The sequence below is a fragment of the Bufo bufo genome, chromosome 3 (assembly GCF_905171765.1).
Source record: "Bufo bufo chromosome 3, aBufBuf1.1, whole genome shotgun sequence".
Classification (NCBI taxonomy): domain Eukaryota; kingdom Metazoa; phylum Chordata; class Amphibia; order Anura; family Bufonidae; genus Bufo; species Bufo bufo.
The window spans coordinates 544,918,739-544,939,851 of record NC_053391.1 but is presented as its reverse complement, the minus strand read 5'-3'; the positions used below and the strand labels follow the sequence as shown (position 1 = coordinate 544,939,851).

The 21,113-nt window shown below is 44.4% G+C and overlaps 1 protein-coding gene across 2 annotated transcripts in view; it reads left to right on the top strand.

Annotated features, from left to right (window-relative positions):
- Positions 1–21,113, top strand: part of EPSTI1 (epithelial stromal interaction 1) — a 198,141-nt gene that overhangs the window by 161,735 nt on the left and 15,293 nt on the right. For both annotated transcript variants that reach the window (XM_040425422.1, XM_040425421.1), the window contains one exon: positions 20,095–20,156. In XM_040425422.1, the coding sequence (XP_040281356.1) occupies positions 20,095–20,156 (62 nt within the window). The remainder of the gene's footprint in view (positions 1–20,094; positions 20,157–21,113) is intronic.

Below are 21,113 nucleotides of genomic sequence, written 5' to 3'. Positions count from 1 at the left end.
TGGGTTAGGTCAGGAGACCTCGCTGACCAACCCTGTCTCTCCTGCAGGTATTTAAGTGGTTCAGCCCTTTTCCCAGACACCTTAGTGTTAAGGTCCTTGTCTTTTGCTAAAGAGCCTGTCAAGCACTGGTGCTTCTGACTTGTACTTTGTTTCTGGACTTTGCTTATCGTCTGATCCCTGCCTGTTTGATTCGTATCTCCTGTTGCTGACCCGGATTGCCTGACCTGCTCCTGTGCCACCTGCCCTAATACTCTGCCTGTCTGACTTCATCTCTACCTTATCCTTCGGTCCTGCATTGTCGCTCCTGGTAACGACTCTGCCACCTGACTACGCTTGTACTTGTGGTACCTACCCAGGTATCAAATACAAATCAAACAGGCAGGGATCAGACGATAAGCAAAGTCCAGAAACAAAGTACAAGTCAGGAGCACCAGTGGTTCACAGGCTCTTTAGCAAAAGACAAGGACCTTAACACTGAGGTATCTGGGAGAAGGGATGAACCACATAAATACCTGCAGTAGAGCCAGAGTTGGTCAGCAAGGTCACCTGACCTAACCCAGCCCGCCCAGGGAGTGATGCGTGCCGCCCCTAGAGCAGGGAAACATGACACCAGCCGAACTCAGGCTGTGTCCAGGGCTGAATAGCAGCTGTGGAGCGGAATCCTCAGAAGCAATATCACTTATACAAACAGAGTGTCCTGGACTGCAGCGGCAATCGGGGGAACAGCGGCGCACCGCAGCCGCTGTTACAGTGCCCATCTAACGGCCAGACACTCTTACTCATCCTACTCTTTCACGAGCGACAATGATGCGCTTTCGCATTCTTTTACCTCACTCTCTTTGTCTTTCTGGCATTCATGCTCTCTTTGTTTCTTTATTTTATCAAAAGACCGCATCTCTCTTCTCTCTTTATTCTCAGAGTTTCTATCTTGGCTTCTGGAACACCTTTCAGAAGATATTTTTGTCCAAACGACAGGCTCTCCCTTTAGCTTCTCTGGCTCTCGCACATGCTCAGGCCCTTTCTTGGACTGCTGCAGCTCTTGACTGAACTGTTCGCATAGTTGTTCCCAGTCATGGTCGTGTCCAGACACTTTTACCTTTGCTTTGCAAAGCTCCTTCCACAGAGCATGCTTTTCGCTGCTCACTCCTTTTAGACGCATCTGGTTCACTTCTTCTTTGGCTTTTTGCAGTTTCCCTTCCAGGGACCTCAATATTGTTTCCACTTCTTTTTTTATAGATCTTTCAGCATCTCTGCTTCCAGACTTGCTAGTTCTGGAACGATCAGAAGTTCCATTTCCACGCTCTTCCTTCTCTTCAGCAGTGGTTTCCTCAGGTTTGGCAGCAGATTTAGAGTCCTCTGCTTCTTCAGTGGCTTTTTCCACTTCTGCCGAGATGCCTTTAGCCTCATCTTTGGTCGCTGCAGCATCTGAGGATTTCTCCCACTCCAACTCATCTGCTCTAGCTTCTTCAGCCTTTATCTCTTTGGAGTCTACATTCACTTTGTTAGCCTTCTTATCCTTCTCGAAAATGGGATCATATACCTACACTCTTAACTCCTCCCTTTCTTTCTTATGAAGGTTGGAGGCACTGGGGATATTGGGGTCCTTATCAGACTCTTCATCTTCCTCTTATGGCATTCCCTCCAGAGTGTTACCCAGGACATTGTTCTCCATTCATACAAGCTCCAGAAGAGCCATCCCATAATAGTAGACGGCATCTGCACACTGGTCAGCCGTGTTCCCATATTTCTTCCCCAGAAGGCTGCTAGCTTCCTTAAAAAGTGTCGACGACAGAACGGATGTCTTTCATGACCAGGTCCTGGCTACTCACTACCATGAGTCTCTTGGCTTCTGGATCCACATCAGCCCCATGAACTTGTTCAGCAGATGTTGAAAGAGTAGAAACTTGTTCCATTTTCTCTGCCTTCGCCAGCAACACGGTGTCACCATTTCCAGACCATTCTCAACATGCTCTGGCTTGGACTTATTTGCATCTTTTCAGACTCTCCTCCTCAGGTTTCCTATTTACCTTCTTCTCTACTAGATGAGAAATGTCAGCCTCATGTTTGCAGCTATACTGATATGCCAGGCAGTCTTCCACTGCTGGGGTATAGCTGTCGGACTCTATGCTGACTTCTGCCAGCTTGATCAGGTTCATGTCCTGATCCAAGTCAGGCTCTTTCATGTGTCTGGTTCACATTGTATGTCACAACACCTTCAACAACCCTGCACCCGAGCTTGCTAACCATAGAACACTGCGGAGACTGCTTATCCACAACCTGGTACGCATAGTACACCCTCTAGCACTGGCACACTTTCTTGCACATTTATCACAGTGGGTTTCCTCAGCTGTGTGCACTCAACATCAATTAGCATTTCTAAATCACATACATCTTTACCAGCAGGGGGAGCTTCTTCCCTGATCACAACCTGCAAAGGAAAGAGGCTCCCTGCTTTACAGTACAAGCGGACGCGACTCCTGCGCTGGGTCTCTGGCGGCGTGATGATGTTGTCACACCGCCTCTGACCCGGCACAGGAAGTCACGATGACGCACCTTAGCACTTTAGTCTAGTGGCCTTAAGCAAAGGAAAGAGGGTGTAATCATCATCATCACATATTTCACATGACTCCACATTTTCATTATGCATTTCAATTAGGCTAAACAACAGAACACAGGAGCCAACAGTTACTGTCCCTGCCGTTCAACACTCCCCGCAGACCAGTACCAGATGATCTGTGGCCCAGTACTGGTCCACGGCCCAGTGGTTGGGGACCACTGATATAGGGCATTATAATTTTTATTTTCATATGTGAATGCAGTGATTTTAGCAGCAAAGTCTATAATAAGGTCAAGAAAAGAGATATTGTATGTAATAGTGTAATTTGGGTGCAATTCTATTCACTAGGTTATATGTAATTTTCTTCTGTATACCCCAATTTAAGTACCTGTTTGTGAAGGTCAGTCATCTATACAATGCAGATTTTGAGATCCCATAAAGAATATTCCTGCATTAAAAATAGCATGATCGATTTTCAGTATAAGCTGGTGATCTAGAGGTAGAAACTAGCCCCACCCCATTTTAAAAAAACAACAACATGCATAATATATAGTATATATTCACAAGTGAATGCATGTACAATAGTAATATTTGAAGGAAAAATTATATTGACCATTTCCCTAAAAAATCTTCTTACATCACATACACAATGGTTGAGTTTATCAAAAGCGCTGGCTAAAATAAAAAAAAGTTATGGACATAATTTAATGAACTCTTCCCTACACAGCAGCTTAAATATCTCCAGTGCTTCAGCTGTAGTTTTCTAAAACAACATTTGGGAAGGTTTCATCCAACAGCATTTTTAGTGAAAAGCTTCTTTTTCGCCACATTTTTCACTGGGATAGATGTTAGCTTAATATGAAATACACTACAAACAGTATTTTTGAGGTGCTTTTCCTCCTCAGTTTTTGGTGCCATTGCCATGTTTCAACAAACAAAAATTGGTGGGGCATGGTTAGGAGGAAGTGGGCAGAGGTTGAGACTAGTGTTGATCGAGCATGCTCGACCGAACACCACTTCGGTTCAAGCATATCGATGCTCGGCACATGGCGGTATTCGGCCGAATACCGCATGTGCTCGAGCGCAATGCTCGAGTCTCCTCCCCGCACGTTTGTTGCCTGCTACGCAGCCAATAAACATGCAGGTAAGTTCTGCCCTTCACTGTAATGCCGTAGCCATGTTGGTTAGTGGCATTACAGTGATTGGCTGGCCAGAACGCGTCATCGGGTGCTATATAAATTGCTAAAACTTTACAGATCCAAAAGTCCTTTTAAGGACTATTGTGTGTGGCAGAAATATATATTTTTAGCGCATCCTGCGCTAAATAGCATGCAGTAGTGACATTATCTGCGCTACATCTCCTGTGTAACGTGTGCGCATCCCAAAAATATCTGTGACATCCAGTGTACTTTTTCCGTAGACGGTGTTTGCTGCGGACAGTGACATTAGCTGCGCTACATCTCCTGTGTAATGTGTGCACATCCAAAAAATATCAGTGACATCCAGTGTACTTTTTCCATAGACGGTGTCCACTGAGGACAGTGACATTACCTGGAGTACATCTCCTGTGTAATGTTTCCACATCCCAAATACCTGTGACATTCCCTGTGATTTTATATTAGCCGCTGCTGACATCAGCGACATTATCTGCGGTATTTCTCCTGTGTAACGTTTCTACATCCAAAATACCTGTGACTTTCCCTGTAATTTTTTTATTAGCCGCTGCTGACATCAGTGACATTATCTGCGGTATATCTCCTGTGTGACGTTTCAACATCCCAAATACCTTTTTTAATTTTTTGGCGCATACACTTACAAATCCTACGCTACTCTACGTGTGACATACTTTCAAGCATATATAACATTTAATATGAAGAAGTCGAGCAGTAAGGGACAGGGAAGTGGCTGTGATGCTGATGGTGCACGCAGAGGCGGTGGCCCTGGGCGCGTTCAAACTGTGCCTGCTGCCAGAGCACAAGAAAAACAATTATCCACGATACCTAGCTTCATGTCCCATTTTGGAGGGCGACGCAGGACAACGCTCTCGAAGTCAGACCAGTGCGACCAGGTGGTCGGTTGGATTGCAGCATATAATGCATCCAGTCGGTTTAGAACGACCCTGTCTTCCACCAAGTCCAGTCTAAGTAGCCAAGAGTCTGGTCAACACAATCCTCACCCTGATCCTCCTTCCTCCCACCATGGAGAGTCTTGCCAAACAAGTGATCGCACACTCTGATATTCTGAGGAGCTATTTTCAGTGCCATTCCTTCTTTTCGGCTTCTCGACAAGCCCACTTGAAGAGGGACATGAGATCTTGTGCCCTGATTCCCAAACTTTTGAGCATCCACAGTCACAAGAAGATGACGGTGGGGAACGGCAATTAGTGTTTCACAAGGTGGATGATGAGGATGAGACACAGTTGCCAATAAGTCAACGGCAATTAGTGTCTCAAGAGGGTGATGATGAGGATGAGACACAGTTGTCAATAACTTAGGTTGTTGTTAGGTCAACAAGTCAGGAGGATGAGCAGAGTGAGGAAGTGGAAGAGGAGGTTGTGGACGATGAAGTCACTGACCCAACCTGGGAAGGTGGTAAGCCGAGTGAGAACAGCAGTACAGAGGGGGAGGGATCTGTAGCACCGCAACAGGCTGGAAGAGGCAGTGGGGTGGCAAAAGGGAGATGGCGGGCAACACCAAAAAGGCCCAAAACTGTTCCCCGGAGCACACCCTTGCGGAAATCTCCCTTTCTAAGGGGTAGGTGTTCCGCAGTCTGGCGCTTTTCTGAGGAAAGTGCGGACGACAAAAGAATTGTATTTTAAACCTGTGCCATACAAATATGAGCAGGGGTGTGTACACTAGCAACCTCACCACCACCAGCATGCTCCGCCATATGGCATCAAAGCACCCTAATAGGTGGGCCTAACGCCTGGGTCCACAATCTGTGTCTGCGGGTCACACCACTGCCTCCTCTTCCCCTGTGTTACATGCTGGCCAATCCCCTGTCGAAGGTGCAGGCCCGGATCCCTCACACCCTGCACCTGGACCTTTGCAAGCACCATCAGCGACCACATCCACTTCCATGTCCCAGCGCAGTGTACAAATGTCCCTACCCCAGGCATTTGAAAGCAAGCGCAAATACCCAGCTACGTACCCACAGGCCATAGCACTAAATGCACAACTTTCCAAATTACTGGCCCTGGAAATGTTGCCATTTAGGCTTGTGGACACTGAGGCCTTCCGCAGCCTGATGTCGGCGGCTGTCCCTCGTTATGGAGTCCCCAGCCGCCATTATTTTTCACAGTGTGCCGTGCCCACCTTACACCAGCATGTGTCCCGACACATCACCCGTGCCCTGACCAATGCAGTTACTGGGAAGATCCACTTAACCACTGACACATGGACAAGTGCTTTCAGCCAGGGACGGTACATTTCGATGGCGGCACACTGGGTGAATGTTGGGGAGGCCGGGAGCGAGTCGTACCCTGGGATGGCACAGGTGCTACCGATGCCAAGGATTGCGGGCCCTAATTCCATCAGGGTTTCCGCCACCACCTACGTCAGTGGCTCAAATCCCCACTTCTCCTCCACTTCCACCTCAGAATTATCCTCTTGCAGCACCAGTCAGCCATCAGTGTAACAGGCCGTGCTTAAGGTGATCTGCTTAGGTGACTGTGGTGAAACCAACCTCGCCACTGGGTGCTGGAGAAGCCTGGTTGCCCGCCTCTTGCCCCAGGATTATGGGCCCTCTCATCAGCCCATGCTAAACTTAAACTCCATGGCAATTAAACTGTATTCGTGTAGTCTGAGTGCCATTCACCTAATAATTGAATGCACTCAGACCGAAGCTATCTGGGGATATGTTAAATGTCTATGTTTACTATAATGGTTGTGACATTGTATATTTGAATAGTGATTTCTGTCCTATTGTTCCCACGTGTGTATTGGCGATTTCCCTTTGTCCTGAGAGCTAATTGAATTACTCCCCAATTGTCTCCAGGACAGAAGACATTGTATAAAACTGTGTATTCTCGTGCCTGTGATGATTACATTAACCCATTGTGTAAGGTAATTGTATCACAGGCAGAGGGGAGGATTTTGTGTGGGAGTGTTTTACTGTATTGTACGTGTTTATTGGTTGTTTTTACAAAACCCTGTGGGTGGTACTAATGTGTAAGAATGTGTATAAGAACAATAAACACACAGCTCTGGCTGTCCACTACTTTACCCTCAACACAGAGCTTGGTCTCGTTCTTGGGGGTATTCACTGTATGCTGTTAGAGACTGATTTCTAGGAGTGTAAGCCGCTTAGGTGCGTTTCCTATTCGTCTTCTAGCAGCTATTCGTGAGGTTCCGTTCGGAGTTTGGAGCATTTCCTTGTATGCCGTTACAATTGGTGGCAGCAGTGGGATCGTTCTCACAGCCTAGAAGGACAGCTACAAAGTAACATCATTCCCTGGAATTACAATTTGAGGGCAATGCATGTCCCAGTACAGCGACCCTGACAGCAGCAGGATGGAACCAGCAGTGGCATACGATGAGGAAGACCTGGACGGCCGGGATGCATTAAGGAAAGGCATCTAGTTCCAGGCCCTGGATACTGTACAATACCAGCGAGGCGAGAGTCTCCCCAGTGAAGAGCAGCGATTGCAGAAGCAAGTGGCCCTGCGGATGCCCTTCCTGGGAGAGCAGCCCCTGGAGGAATAGGTGAAGGAACTAGAGCACCGGGTATGGCAGGAGCTATGGCTGGAGGATGCCTACCAGGCGCTCTGGTGGTATATGGCACAGTATATACCCTGGACAGCTGAGCATGACAAGCCAGAGGGAGAGGAGTTTGATGGTCCTGGCTTGTTATGGGAGTCCTTTGCAGAGCCTGACTTTGGGAGCCCTGCACAGTCCAGACTTCAGGACATTTTCTATGAGAGGGAGGCTAGGCAGGATTGGGATGACCCCCATGAGGTAGAGAAAGACCTGGCTCACCTAGCAACCCTGGAGTGGGAACTGGAGCAGGACTACCGAGATCTCTTCCACTCCATTGGGAAGGCTCAGCGAGAGAGCAGAGTGTCAGACCCAGGTCCAGAGCCCTTCAGCTGGGAGGATATTGTGAAGGTTTACTGGGAAGAACCCCAGGTGGCCGGTGGAGATGGGACCTAGGTCTCTCCACCAGTCCTGCAGGGAATTGGGAGCCCAGTTACAGGGGGCAGAGACAGTCGGTCCTGTCCCCCCAGCAGCAATGTGATGTATTGGGAATTGGGAGCCCAATCTCCATTCTCCAGCGGCAGGCTGAGTTACAGGGGGCAGAGACAGTTGGTCCTGTCCCCCAGCGGCAATGGGATTTATTGGGAATTGGGAGCCCAGTCTCCATCTCCCAGCGGCAGGCTGAATTACAGGGGGCAGAGACAGTCAGTCCTGTCCCCCAGCAGCACATTGAGTTGTTGGGAATTGGGAGCCCAGTCTCCATCCCACAGCAACAGAAGGATTTGTTGGGAATTGGGAGCCCAGTCTCCATTCCCCAGCGGCACCTAGAACCAGGCATGGTTGTGTCTGATAATGGCCTTAACTTGGTGGCGCCTTTGGAGCTTGGCAAGCTCACACACATCCCATGCCTAGCCCACATCTTCAACTTAGTGGTTCAGCGGTTTCTCAAAACCTACCCCAATTTGCCTGAGCTACTGGTGAAGGTGCGCCGCGTGTGTGCCAATTTCCGCAAGTCATCGCTAGCTTTCACCGGTTTGTCAACACTGCAGCAGTGCTTACAATTGCCAGCTCACCGACTGTTGTGCGACATGAGCTTGCGCTGGAACTCGACGTTCCACATGTTGGCCAGGCTTTGTGAGATTAGTGGAATACCAGCTGCAACATGGCCGTCGCCTTTCCAGTCAGCTTCCGCTCTTCACAAGCGAGGAGTGGGCATGGATGTTTGACCTCTGTGAGGTTTTAAGAAACTATGAGGAATCAACACAGATGGTTAGTGGCAATAACACTATTATCATCGTCACCATCCCACTTCTGTGTCTACTCAAACGCTCGCTGCTCACAATTAATGCTGATGCTTTGCATGTGGAATAGGGGGAAATGGGGAAAGACATTACACAGGGTGATAGCCAGACCACCCTCCGTTTGTCTTCTCAGCGCAAATTGGATGATGAGGAGGAAGAGTAGGAGGAGCAGGAAACTGTTGCCTCTGCTACAGAGGGTAGTACCCATGGAAGTTTAATTCCATCTGTAACACCCCAGAGTTGTGTTACTACACTCCTCTACCCCGCTACTATCTCTTAAGAGCCTTTACCCTGTCATCTGATATGATTTTGCTCATGTCTTCACAACTGTGCATTTAAAACTATGTTAAATGTAAATTTCCTTGTAATTGTCCATGTTCACCAGCAGGTGGCAGCAATGGATTGGTAAGGAACTAGTTACAGTTTAGTATATCTAGACTGGAATGGATTATTCAAGCTTAGCTCCCCCTCTCTGGAGGTGTGGACTGTTTCCACATCCTGCAGTATTGGAGGAGAAGGAAGTTAGGTAGTATGCCAGCCAGCCCTGTTGGGGAAGGCTGTGCGATAGAGTTCAGGAGTCCCCCTGCATAGGGAAAAAAATCCAGGATCTTGTCTCGGCTGAGACATTGATCACATACCCAGACTGAGCCCTGCAGCCTCAGCTGGATGACAAGAAAGCAGACAACCTCCAGAGTTCCAGGACGAAAGCATTCCCTGAGAGCCTAGCTGAGAGTCAAGTCCAGAGACCTAGGAGAAGCCATATTCTCCTCAGCTAGTCTGTCCCCACAAAGCAGAAGATAAAGAGAAGCGCAGAAGATAAATTCCTGCCACAGTTACAGAGCTACTAAGCAGACGTCTTATCCTGCAAGCTCCAGATTTATAGTGCAGAAGATTCATTCCTGCCAACCATTGCCAAAACCTGCTGGGACCAAAGACCAAAGCTGTATTCTGCTTGGATGAAAGTTATCTTCACCTAAAGGTCTGGATATCAATTTCTGCTGCAAAATCCGTCTATTACTCCTACTATCACTACACTCAATTTATTGCAAGTGAGCCAGGAGCCAGGAGTCCATTCGTACCCAGGTAGGAGACACCGTTGACACCATTATCATCACCATACAGAGACATTATAGGCCATTACACCACTCTGGCATTCCAAACCTGGGACGTGCGTTATAACACCTTGGGAGGGCCCTGTGATAGTACCCTGCGCACGCTGCAATTGGCATCAAAAACAAACTATAGACTATTAACCACCCATATCCTGATCCACTGCATAAGTGGTGTCAGCGCGTACCCGTATCCTGCTCATTGCACATCTGTTCAGCGTGGATGGGCAGAAGAGGAGGAAGAGGATGAGGAGATTGAGATTTATCCTCCTGATGATGACAGCAAAGTCTTGCCTGTTGGGACTCTGGCACACATGGCTGACTTTATTTTAGGCTGCCTTTTCTGGCACCCACGCGTTTAACGCATTTTGGACAACACCGATTACTGGTTGTTCACCCTTCTTGACCTCCGCTGCAAAGAGAACTTCTCATCTCTCATTCCTGTGGTAGAGGACGAGCAAAATGGTGCAATAGCAGAAGGTCCTTGTTGCTCCAAATATTTCCAGCTGACAACGCTGGCAGCAGAGTACGTAGTTCCTTGGGCAACCGAGGAGGGGAGACGAGGGGAACACACAGCAGTTCCAACAGAGGCAGGGAAACACTCTCTAAAGCCTGGGACAGTTTCATGACACCCCGCCAGCACCCTCACCCTGATGAGCGGCCTAGTGTCACAAGGAGGGAAAAATTTTGGAAGATGGTGAAAGAGTACATAGCAGACAGTGTCAGCGTCCTCAATGATCCTTCTGTGCCTTTCAACTACTGGGTGTCCAAGCTGGACACGTGGCACAAACTGACACTCTACGCCATGGAGGTGCTGGCCTGCCTTGCCGCCAGCGTTTTGTCAGAGCGGGTATTTAGTGCTGCTGGGAGCATAATAACTGATAAGTGCATCCGCCTGTCAACTGAAAATGCTGACAGATTGACTCTTATAAAAATGAACAAGGCCTGGATTGCCCCTGACTTCTCTACTCCACCAGAGGAAAGCGGCGGAGCATAAAGGCACTTTAAATGTGTTTTTTATAATGTACTGAATACACTGTATTCCCATGCACTCCTTCCACCACAAAAAAGGGTATATAGTTCAATCTTCCTTTTCTTGTCATCCTCCTCCTCCTCTTCCATCTTATCAACATGCTTATTAGTCTGCCCTCGCTCTTAATGTTGTAGAGCGTCAGCTCACCTGCAGGCCCTCACATATAATATTTTAGAGGGTCAGCTCACCAGCAGGCCCTCACCTACAATCTTTTAGAGGATCAGCTCACCTGCAGGCCCTCGCATATACTGTTTTAGAGAATCAGCTTACCTGCAGGCCCTTTGCATGTAATGTTTTAGAGGGTCAGCTCACCAGCAGGCCCTCGCCAACAATCTTTTAGAGAGTCAGCTCACCTGCAGGCCCTTGCATATAATGTTTTAGAGGGTCAGCTCACCAGCAGGCCCTCACCTACAATCTTTTAGAGGGTCATCTCACCTGCAGGCCCTTGCATGTAATGTTTTAGAGGGTCAACTCACCAGCAGGCCCTCACCTACAATCATTTAGAGGGTCAGCTCACCTGCAGGTCCTTGCATGTGATGTTTTAGAGGGTCAGCTCACCAGCAGGCCCTCACCTACAATCTTTTAAAGGGTCAGCTCACCTGAAGGCCCTCGCATATAATGTTTTAGAGGGTCAGATCACCAGCAGGCTCTCACCTACATCTTTTAGTGGGTCAGCTCACCAGCAGGCCCTCGCATGTAATGTTTTTGAGGGTCAGCTCACCAGCAGGCCCTCTACCATAATGTTTTACAGGGTCAGCTCACCAACAGGCCCTCGCCCATAAATTTTTCAATGCTCAGATCAGCAGCATGCACTCGCCCCTAATGTTTTAGAGAGTCAGCTCTGCAGCAGACCCTCAATCCTAATGTTTTAGATGATCAGCTCAGCAGCAGGCCCTCGCCTGTAATGTTTTAGAGGGTCACCAGCAGGCCCTTGCTCCTAATGTTTTTGAGGGTCACCAGCAAACTGTCAATCATAATTTTTTAAGGGTGTAGAATGCCCTCCTTGATGTGTAATAAAGGGTGTATTGGAGTGCCGGTTCCTTGTAATTTTTGGAAGCCCTTACACTTAGTGCATAGGCTTTATAAGTGTAGGAGTCCCACTATCTGAACAATTGTACCTCAATGTGAATGAGGCCCTTCTTTATGTGATATACCGGTTGTATTGGAGTGCCTCTTCCTTGGCAGCAATTGCACTTTATATACAAGTAAATATACAGGAAAGAATGTTTCCTAACAATTTTTCCTCTAAAATCAATTTTATTATTGTCAGTCTGTAAAAGTGGCGTACTACTCGGACAGCATCGTTCCCAGCAGCGACCTGGGAGTCCAAGATGCATCCAGACTTTCTCCCCATGCTGTTCCTGAACCATTTAGGTGGTGTTTCCATAAATTTCTGAAATTTTCCTATGAACCAAACACCCTTCCATTGATTTCCATTGCACTTTGGTGCTCGATCAACACTAGTTGAGACCTCTGCAACCTGGCTCACTTTACAAGATATGCATCAGGTATATGGGGGTATATAGAAACGTATGCCAGCTCCCTCGTTTGGCATAGTTTTCTTTTCCTGGTACATGGAGATCCTGATGATGAGCCAGAATTATTACCTCCTAATAAGTCTGGTGCATTGTACGCCAGTGGTATTTGCTATTAAGACCGATGTAATCAACGCCGGTCTTAAGCTATTCCCCCCCATAAAATATATACAATTGCAAGAAAAAGTATGTGAACCCTTTGGAATTATATGGATTTCTGCACAAATTGTTCATAAAATGTGATCTGATCTTCATCTAAGTCAAAACAATAGACAATCACAGTCTGCTTAAACTAATAACACACAAAAAATTTAATGTTACCATGTTTTTATTAAACACACCATGTAAACATTCACAGTGCAGGTGGAAAAAGTATGTGAACTCCTAGACTAATGACATCTCCAAGAGCTAATTGGAGTGAGGTGTCAGCCAACTGGAGTCCAATCAATGAGATGAGATTGAAGGTGTTGGTTACAGCTGTCCTGCCCTATAAAAAACACACACCAGTTCTGGGTTTGCTTTTCACAAGAAGCATTGCCTGATGTGAATGATGCCTCGCACAAAAGAGCTCTCAGAAGACCTATGATTAAGAATTGTTGACTTGCATAAAGCTAGAAAGGGTTATAAAAGTATCTCCAAAAGACTTGCTGTTCATCAGTCCACGGTAAGACAAATTGTCTATAAATGGAGAAAGTTCAGCACTGCTGCTACTCTCCCTAGGAGTGGCTGTCCTGTAAAGATGACTGCAAGAGCACAGTGCAGACTGCTCAATGAGGTGAAGAAGAATCCTAGAGTGTCAGCTAAAGACTTACAAAAGTCTCTGGCATATGCTAACATCACTGTTAGCGAATCTACAATATGTAAAACACTAAACAAGAATGGATTTCATAGGAGGATATCACAGAGTAAGCCACTGCTGTCCAAAAAAACATTGCTGCACGTTTACAGTTTGCACAAGAGTACCTGGATGTTCCACAGCAGTATTGGCAAAATATTCTGTTGCCAGATGAAACCAAAGTTGAGTTGTTTGGTAGAAACACACAACACTAAGCATGGAGAAAAAGAGGCTAAGCACACCAACATCAAAACCTCATCCCAACTGTGAAGAATGGTGGTGGGGGCATCATGGTTTGGGGCTGCTTTGCTGCATCAGGGCCTGGACAGATTATTATCATCAAAGGAAAAATGAATTTCCAAGTTTATCAAGACATTTTGCAGGAGAACTTAAGGCCATCTGTCCACCAGCTAAAAAAGCTCAACAGAAGATGGGTGTTGCAACAGGACAACGACCCAAAGCATAGAAGTAAATCAACAACAGAATGGTTTAAACAGAAGAAAATACGCCTTCTGGAGTGGCCCAGTCAGAGTCCTGACCTCAACCCGATTGAGATGCTGTGGCATGACCTCAAGAAAGCGGTTCGCACCAGAGATCCCAAGAATATTGCTGAACTGAAACCGTTCTGTAAAGAGGAATGGTCAAGAATTAGTCCTGAACGTTGTGCACGTCTGATCTGCAACTACAGGAAACGTTTGGTTGAAGTTATTGCTGCTAAAGGAGGTTCAACCAGTTATTAATTTCAAGGGTTCACATACTTTTTCCACCTGCACTGTGAATGTTTACATGGTGTGTTCAATAAAAACATGGTAACATTTAATTATTTGTGTGTTATTAGTTTAAGCAGACTGTGATTGTCTATTGTTGTGACTTAGATGAAGATCAGATCACATTTTATGACCAATTTGTGCAGAAATCCATATCATTCCAAAGGGTTCACATATTTTTTCTTGCAACTGTAAATTAGCAGAATATCCTTTTTAATGAATTTTATTCCATAAAAATTTGCTCTATTATGAAATTATGCACTTCCACCATTTAATATTATAAATATTACTAGTAACAGAGAATATTGCCTCATCTTGTGTTTTTCTACTAGCCATTAGTCAGCTTAGTAGCCTGACCCTGTCGGGTGTTTTTGATTTTGGTATACAACTGGTGTAACATGTACCATATATTGAAATTGTAACATAAATCCCTGAGCAGCTGACATATATAATTGATTAGTTTTCTTAGCTAACCTTTATTTTCCTAAGCATTTATAAATCTGTCACCAAGGTGTTATTGCATTAGCTTCTGTCAGCCGCTCACATTTACCATCCTTGTTCCAGAAAGACACAGATTTTTTTTCTACTTAATATTGCATTACAAGGTTTTTTTCAACTCATTGCATCAATCATTGTTCTCTCCTATGATGTATCTTTTATGTTCCTTTCAAACCATTTTTCTTTTTTGCATTACCCTAATCATCCCGATGATTGGCTTCCACATTTGTTAAATCACCTTTTATTCTTCCCGGTGTTTCATCAACTTCAGATAAACCTCTGGCTATTCCAGAACGACGTGAGGTTTTTAACTTGTTTTTAAATTGTAATGATATTTCTTCTACACTTAATATAAATTCTAAAGGTTTTACTCTGATGCACATCAGTTTTCTAGCACTGCACTGTTTTTCTATTTTTAAGTACTACAATATTCTGTATAAGCATAAATGCATTAAAGCATCTAAAGAATCACTCTGTCTTAATATAAAAGTCACACTGCACAACTGGAACCAGCAGATAATTAATATCAGTAGTAAGCAGGTGATATTCTTTAAAGGGAAATCTCACTTCTAACATTTCATGTGAGCCCTTCCCCCACACCCTCATACACTCACCTAAAGAATTATTAGGAACACCATACTAATACGGTGTTGGACCCCCTTTTGCCTTCAGAACTGCCTTAATTATACGGGGCATTGATTCAACAAGGTGCTGATAGCAATCTTTAGAAATGTTGGCCCATATTGATAGGATAGCATCTTGCAGTTGATGGAGATTTGAGGGATGCACATCCAGGGCACGAAGCTCCCATTCCACCACATCTCAAAGATGCTCTATTGAGTTGAGATCTGGTGACTGTGGAGGCCATTTTAGTACAGTGAACTCCTTGTCATGTTCAAGAAACCAATTTGAAATGATTCAAGCTTTGTGACATGGTGCATTATTCTGCTGGAAGTAGCCATCAGAGGATGGATACATGTTCTCATTCTGTTTATGCCAAATTCGGACTCTACCATTTGAATGTCTCAACAGAAATCGAGACTCATCAGACCAGGCAACATTTTTCCAGTCTTCAACAGTCCAATTTTGGTGAGCTCGTGCAAATTGTAGCCTCTTTTTCCTTTTTGTAGTGGAGATGAGTGGTACCCGGTGTGGTCTTCTGCTGTTGTAGCCCATCCGCCTCAAGGTTCTGCGTGTTGTGGCTTCACAAATGCTTTGCTGCATACCTCGGTTATAACGAGTGGTTATTTCAGTCAACGTTGCTCTTCTATCAGCTTGAATCAGTCGGCCCATTCTCCTCTGACCTCTAGCATCCACAAGGCATTTTTGCCCACAGGACTGCAGCATACTGGATGTTTTTCCCTTTTCACACAATTCTTTGTAAACCCTAGAAATGGTTGTACATGAAAATCCCAGTAACTGATCAGATTGTGAAATACTCAGACCGGCCCGTCTGGCACCAACAACCATGCCACGCTCAAAATTGCTTAAATCACCTTTCTTTCCCATTCTGACATTCAGTTTGGAGTTCAGGAGATTGTCTTGACCAGGACCACACCCCTAAATGCATTGAAGCAACTGCCATGTGATTGGTTGACTAGATAATTGCATTAATGAGAAATAGAACAGGTGTTCCTAATAATTCTTTAGGTGAGTGTATATACAGAAGTCAGTTATGAAAGGGAGCATTTTGCACTTTCATAACATCACATTGAAACTAGACTTCTCTAGTCTACCAGTGTGTCCCTTTGCTTGGGTTCTAGCTGATGGACCCCATCAATGTCATTTCTGACACATCTCATTGCCAACTCAAATAGTAGATTTAATGTAATGTATTAACTAACATTAGAATGTAAAATTATATAAAGTCAAAAACCCTTGGTGATTTGCCAAGTTGATTTCCATCAGTGACTGCCTTTATTGTGCCTTGATAGTGGATCTGCTGTAGATAATACTGTAGAAAAAATGCCAAGCTGTTAATGCAGGGAAAGGTTACCTTGAAGACATCCTATGCTGATGTTTAAAGTGTAACTGCCTTTTCATTTTTTATTCCCTAATGGAATAGTACACCCTGCTGTATAAGTGCTTTTGTGATTTTACCTGCTAATAACTCCCACAAATGCATGCTACTTTCCTATTCAGCAGCTCTCATCTCCCAGCGTTGCCATGTGCAGTCCGTCTTCTCAGTATTATAACAAGAGACGGATGAGCTCTGGGAGGAGGAGCTCAGCCCTGACAGCCTGGAGCTGGGCTGAGGCAGAAAGTGGAGGGGGGAGGGCTGCTTTAGATGGGGATATCTTCTCAATGGTAGCAGCTAGAAATATGCATGTAATAAGTTGACAGTCCAGGCTTTCATACAAGACCAGAATGACAGTTCTAGACCAAGCAACAGAGGAGAAATCACTGTTAGAAATAGAGTCGGGAATAATCGCGGGTAAAATCTGCTTTTACTTTCAGCTTCATTCACAGGATCTCAATTTCTATCATTGATATATTCCCCTGTAATGAACAGATTTATGTAATTCTGTTATTGTCTGAAAGCTTGGAATGTCAGCTTTCAGACAATATAAAGCCCATATTTCTAGCTGGTACTAAACCGGAGATATAAGCAGCTGAAGCATTCTCTTCCCTGTCAGTCTGGAAGAGAATGAGGGACAGCTGGCTATTAAGAGGTTAAAAGAAATGCTTACTGATTTAATGTAATTGCAGGGCTTGTCTCTGGTTAGCTGTATGTGAGGATACACACTGCTCTGGGTACTGTGGGAAGTTATCTGCGTTATGATTGGTCCTGCTAGTTCATGTGAGGAGATCAAGGGCTTATGGGAAGTGAGGGAAATACAGGATAGCCTTGAGGAAGGGCAAAGATCATCACAGGAAGAGCAGCAGAGGCCATCTTAGGAAGTTGCAGAAATAGAGGCACAGAGAAATATGGTTGCTAAGGGCTGAATACAGACATCAGAAAGGTAAAATTAGCTAAAAAAATGCAGCTTCATGAATATTTTCCCTTCAGCATCACATATGTTAGGAATTCCATTTTTGGTAGTGAAATGGCAGTTACACTTTAAAGCATTACTGTCCATTAACAAGGGCATCTATAAAAGGGTAAACTTGTGGCTGAAGAGAACCTTAGCTAACCAGCCCTAGAACCAGAGACTGAGGATAAGATCACATTCCTCGCCATCCAACTGAAAATGGTATCTGGTTAGAAGACTGTGATGAGGGTTCTGTCTGTCTATTGCACTCTGCCAAATCCTGCTGGGAGATATATAGTGCAAGCATTCATCACCCACTCTTAGAGATGAGTGAATTTCTCAATATTCGATTTGGGGGTGATTAGTTTTGGGTCCAAATAAATTCTTCCTGAGTCAAGAGACTTGCAACTGTCAGTCTAAATAAGCCTCATTTGATCTATAATGCAGTAGGGTGTATTTTAGATTATATGAAGAGGTGCAGGTATAATTCTATTTAGTTGATTTATGTATACATGCAGTGTGAAAATTTTTATGAATTATGGAAGTACAGTATCCTCTTTCTGTTGCAAAATTAGTTTATTCTTATTTTGACCTTGACCTTTGCCTCCATTGCTGATTTTATAACATATAGTATGTAGCAATTGACAACATTTTGTGTAAATATTTGGCACTTTAGCATTTCTTTACATGTGAATATTTACTTATAGTGTAACTGTCATTTTTATATAGTGTATGGACAGGGATGCTAAACATTTTTGTAATATACTTTATTAGGGAAATATATTTCTTTGTGCTAGAAAACAGGAAGTAAAAATTATTTTTAGCAAAGCTCTAACTGAGCATTAAGGAGAGTCTGTCTTCAGTACTAGTGAGCGCTGAAGATGCTTGTTTGTAACATACACAGATCAGTCTCTTGTCACTAGATCAGTCAATGACTATTTACATGTGCCCTATCACTGCCCATCTCCTTGCCTCTCTGACTTGCTACACACAGACTCAGCACTAAGTAGAATGCTAAAGACTGACTCTCCTCGCAATGCTCAGAGTTTACACCCAGCTTTCTAGTACAAAGCAACATCTTGACCTAATTAAGTATATAATAAAAATTTTAAGCATCACAGTCACTACACTATATTAAAATTGAAGTGAAATGACAGTTACACTTTAAAAATGTTTCATGTTCAAAGTATTAAAGGGTATTTACCACATCTTGCATCAATTGATACACGGTTGAGTCACATTATTATGACCACCAGCTAATATCCTCTGAGTAACGGCTGAGTGCAGCACGGATAGCATCTAGACAGGCTGGGAGTTAATAAGATCCTGGTAGGTTGTCACAGGTATCTGGAGCCATGCTGACTGCACTGCATCCCACAGCTGCTGGAGGATCCGTAGGGCAAATACGATGATAAGGTGGTCCCACCCATTCTCAGTTGGGTTCAAGTCTGGGGAATTGGGGAGACAGGGTAGCACTTGGAAATCTTAATCATGCTCTTCCAACCAATGTCGGACATTTATAGCCATGTGACACTTCGCATTGTCTTTCCCCACCCCTGGTTAGACAATCAGCATGTATGGGTGTACGTGGGTATGGGTGTACGTAATCTGTAAGGATGGATTCATACCAAAATGGGTGAGAGAATGCAACAAAAACATTCCCCAGACCATAACTGTCAAGGTCCCTCCAGTGACAGAGGTTAGAAGACAGCCTATCTGTTTTCACTTGTTGCAGTGTTGTTGTTGGTAATGACCACGCCTCTTGTCTCAGGTGTAGCTTATGGCCATTACTGCTCCTCAATTTAGTCTGCACTCTAGGTTTAGGGTTTCCTTAGGTGTTCACCATTTCCCTTTCCCTAGCCTTGAGGCCTAGTTCCTGGTCATTTTCCTTCTGTTGTCATTCTGGTGTTCCTCTCCTCCCTCTACACTGTGACAATAACACTGCCACCAACTGCTTGTGTTCTTCCAGTAATGGTTATAGGGTGTGATCTCTGATGTTTCTCACCTGATGTGCCAATGTCCATCCATTCGATAAAGCAGAAAACATGACTCATCAGAGAAGGCAACCCTTTGCTAATCAGGGGAGGTCCAATTCTGATACTGTCACAAAAATTGAAGCCTTTTCTGCTGATCCAACTTTGTTAGCAGAGGTTCAGTGACCATCTGTCTGCTTCTGAGCCCCATACACAATAGAGTTCACTGAACTGTTTTAGACACATGTCTGGTAGTCCCCTGGTTCATTTTGGTGGTGAGCTGCTCCACTGTAGTGTGTTGGTCCGCCCTTATTCCTTCTTTTGATCTGCTCTTGTACCTTCCATCTCTCACATAAATGGTACGTGGTGCTCCGTTGTTTATTCACAATGGTGCCATTGGTCCACATTAATGATACACTTTCACCACAGCAGCACGCAAACTGTTCACAAACTGCACGGTTTCAGAAATACTGCCACCCTTAGACCGAAAGCCAAGAATCACCCCTTTTTGCAACTCTGCTCAATTGCCCCTTTTACACATGACAGCAACAAGGGATGTGTGTGAAGACAGTCTATCACACACTTCCTTTATGAACTACGTGCTGCTGATGTCAAAAGTAGGAAGTGGTCATAATAATATGACTCCAGTGTATAAAATAAAGATAGATAGATATGCTATACTGATATTCTTATATACACAATAAATGACATTTCCATTGGCAACAGTTTTGATCTTGTAAACCCCACCCCCCAGACTAGAAGAATTCTGGGATTATTAAAAGAGCATTAGGCTTATAAGAAAGTGTTTTTGTTTTTCTAGGCTGAAGCACTCAAGCAGCATCAAGAGCAAAGTACACTTTCTCAAGAAGAGGAACGCAGGAGGTATGATGCATTTTTGTAAGAATTTTATAACCTCTTTCAAACCTATTATCTTTCAGTAGTAGTAAACAGTCTGTTCACAAACTGTAGATTACAGCTCTTAATATGAAGTGCAATTCACTTATAAGATATTTAGAAATTGCACAAACAGAAGCAAAGAAATCCCAGCAGCTGCTATGTAATCCAAACAGGTTTGTACTTTATTTCACTTCATAGAGTACAGTGTCAGGAAGCATTTTAGCCTGTCCAGCCTTTCTCAAGTGATACATGCGTAACGCAGACAGGGTATCTTATACAGCTTTTTCTGTATTGTTTGCATTTGATGTGTTGTCGATTTTGAATCTGGTGCCACTCTAGGAGTGTCTGAGGTCACCTGCGCTCAACACCTTTCACTGTATAAGATACCGTGTCTACGTTATGTACGTTATGCGTGTATCAGTTGAGAAAGGCTGAATGGGCCGAGATGAGTCCTGAGACTGTACTCTATGAAGTGAAATAAAGTACAAACTTGTTTGGATTACATAGCTTGGGGATTGCCCTTTCCAGCTGCAGCACTACTATGGGATCAAGTGCTGATCAGATTGATACATGACTGCATATATTGTATATAATGCATTATTTGGTTTACGCCTGACTGCACAGGTTAAAAAGTAATGTAAAATTGCACCAGTTTTGCAAAAAAAAAAAAAAAAAAAGCAATATTTGCCTTCTCATTCCAAAAAGAAAAATGTAAACGTGCATTTAGATGCATTTGTGATTAAACAAAGCAAGTCTTGCACAATTGTGTAGTACCACTTCAAAATCTGCATCTCCCCATTCCTCTTAGAGAACATACCTTACAGTATTACTGTCAATGTCAATTTTTTACACTATGGTTGTGGCACTTCAGCAAGAGCAATGTGACAAGGTAGTAAGGGTTTTCTGAGCTCTTCTTTACTGTGATCTACACAAGGGCAACAA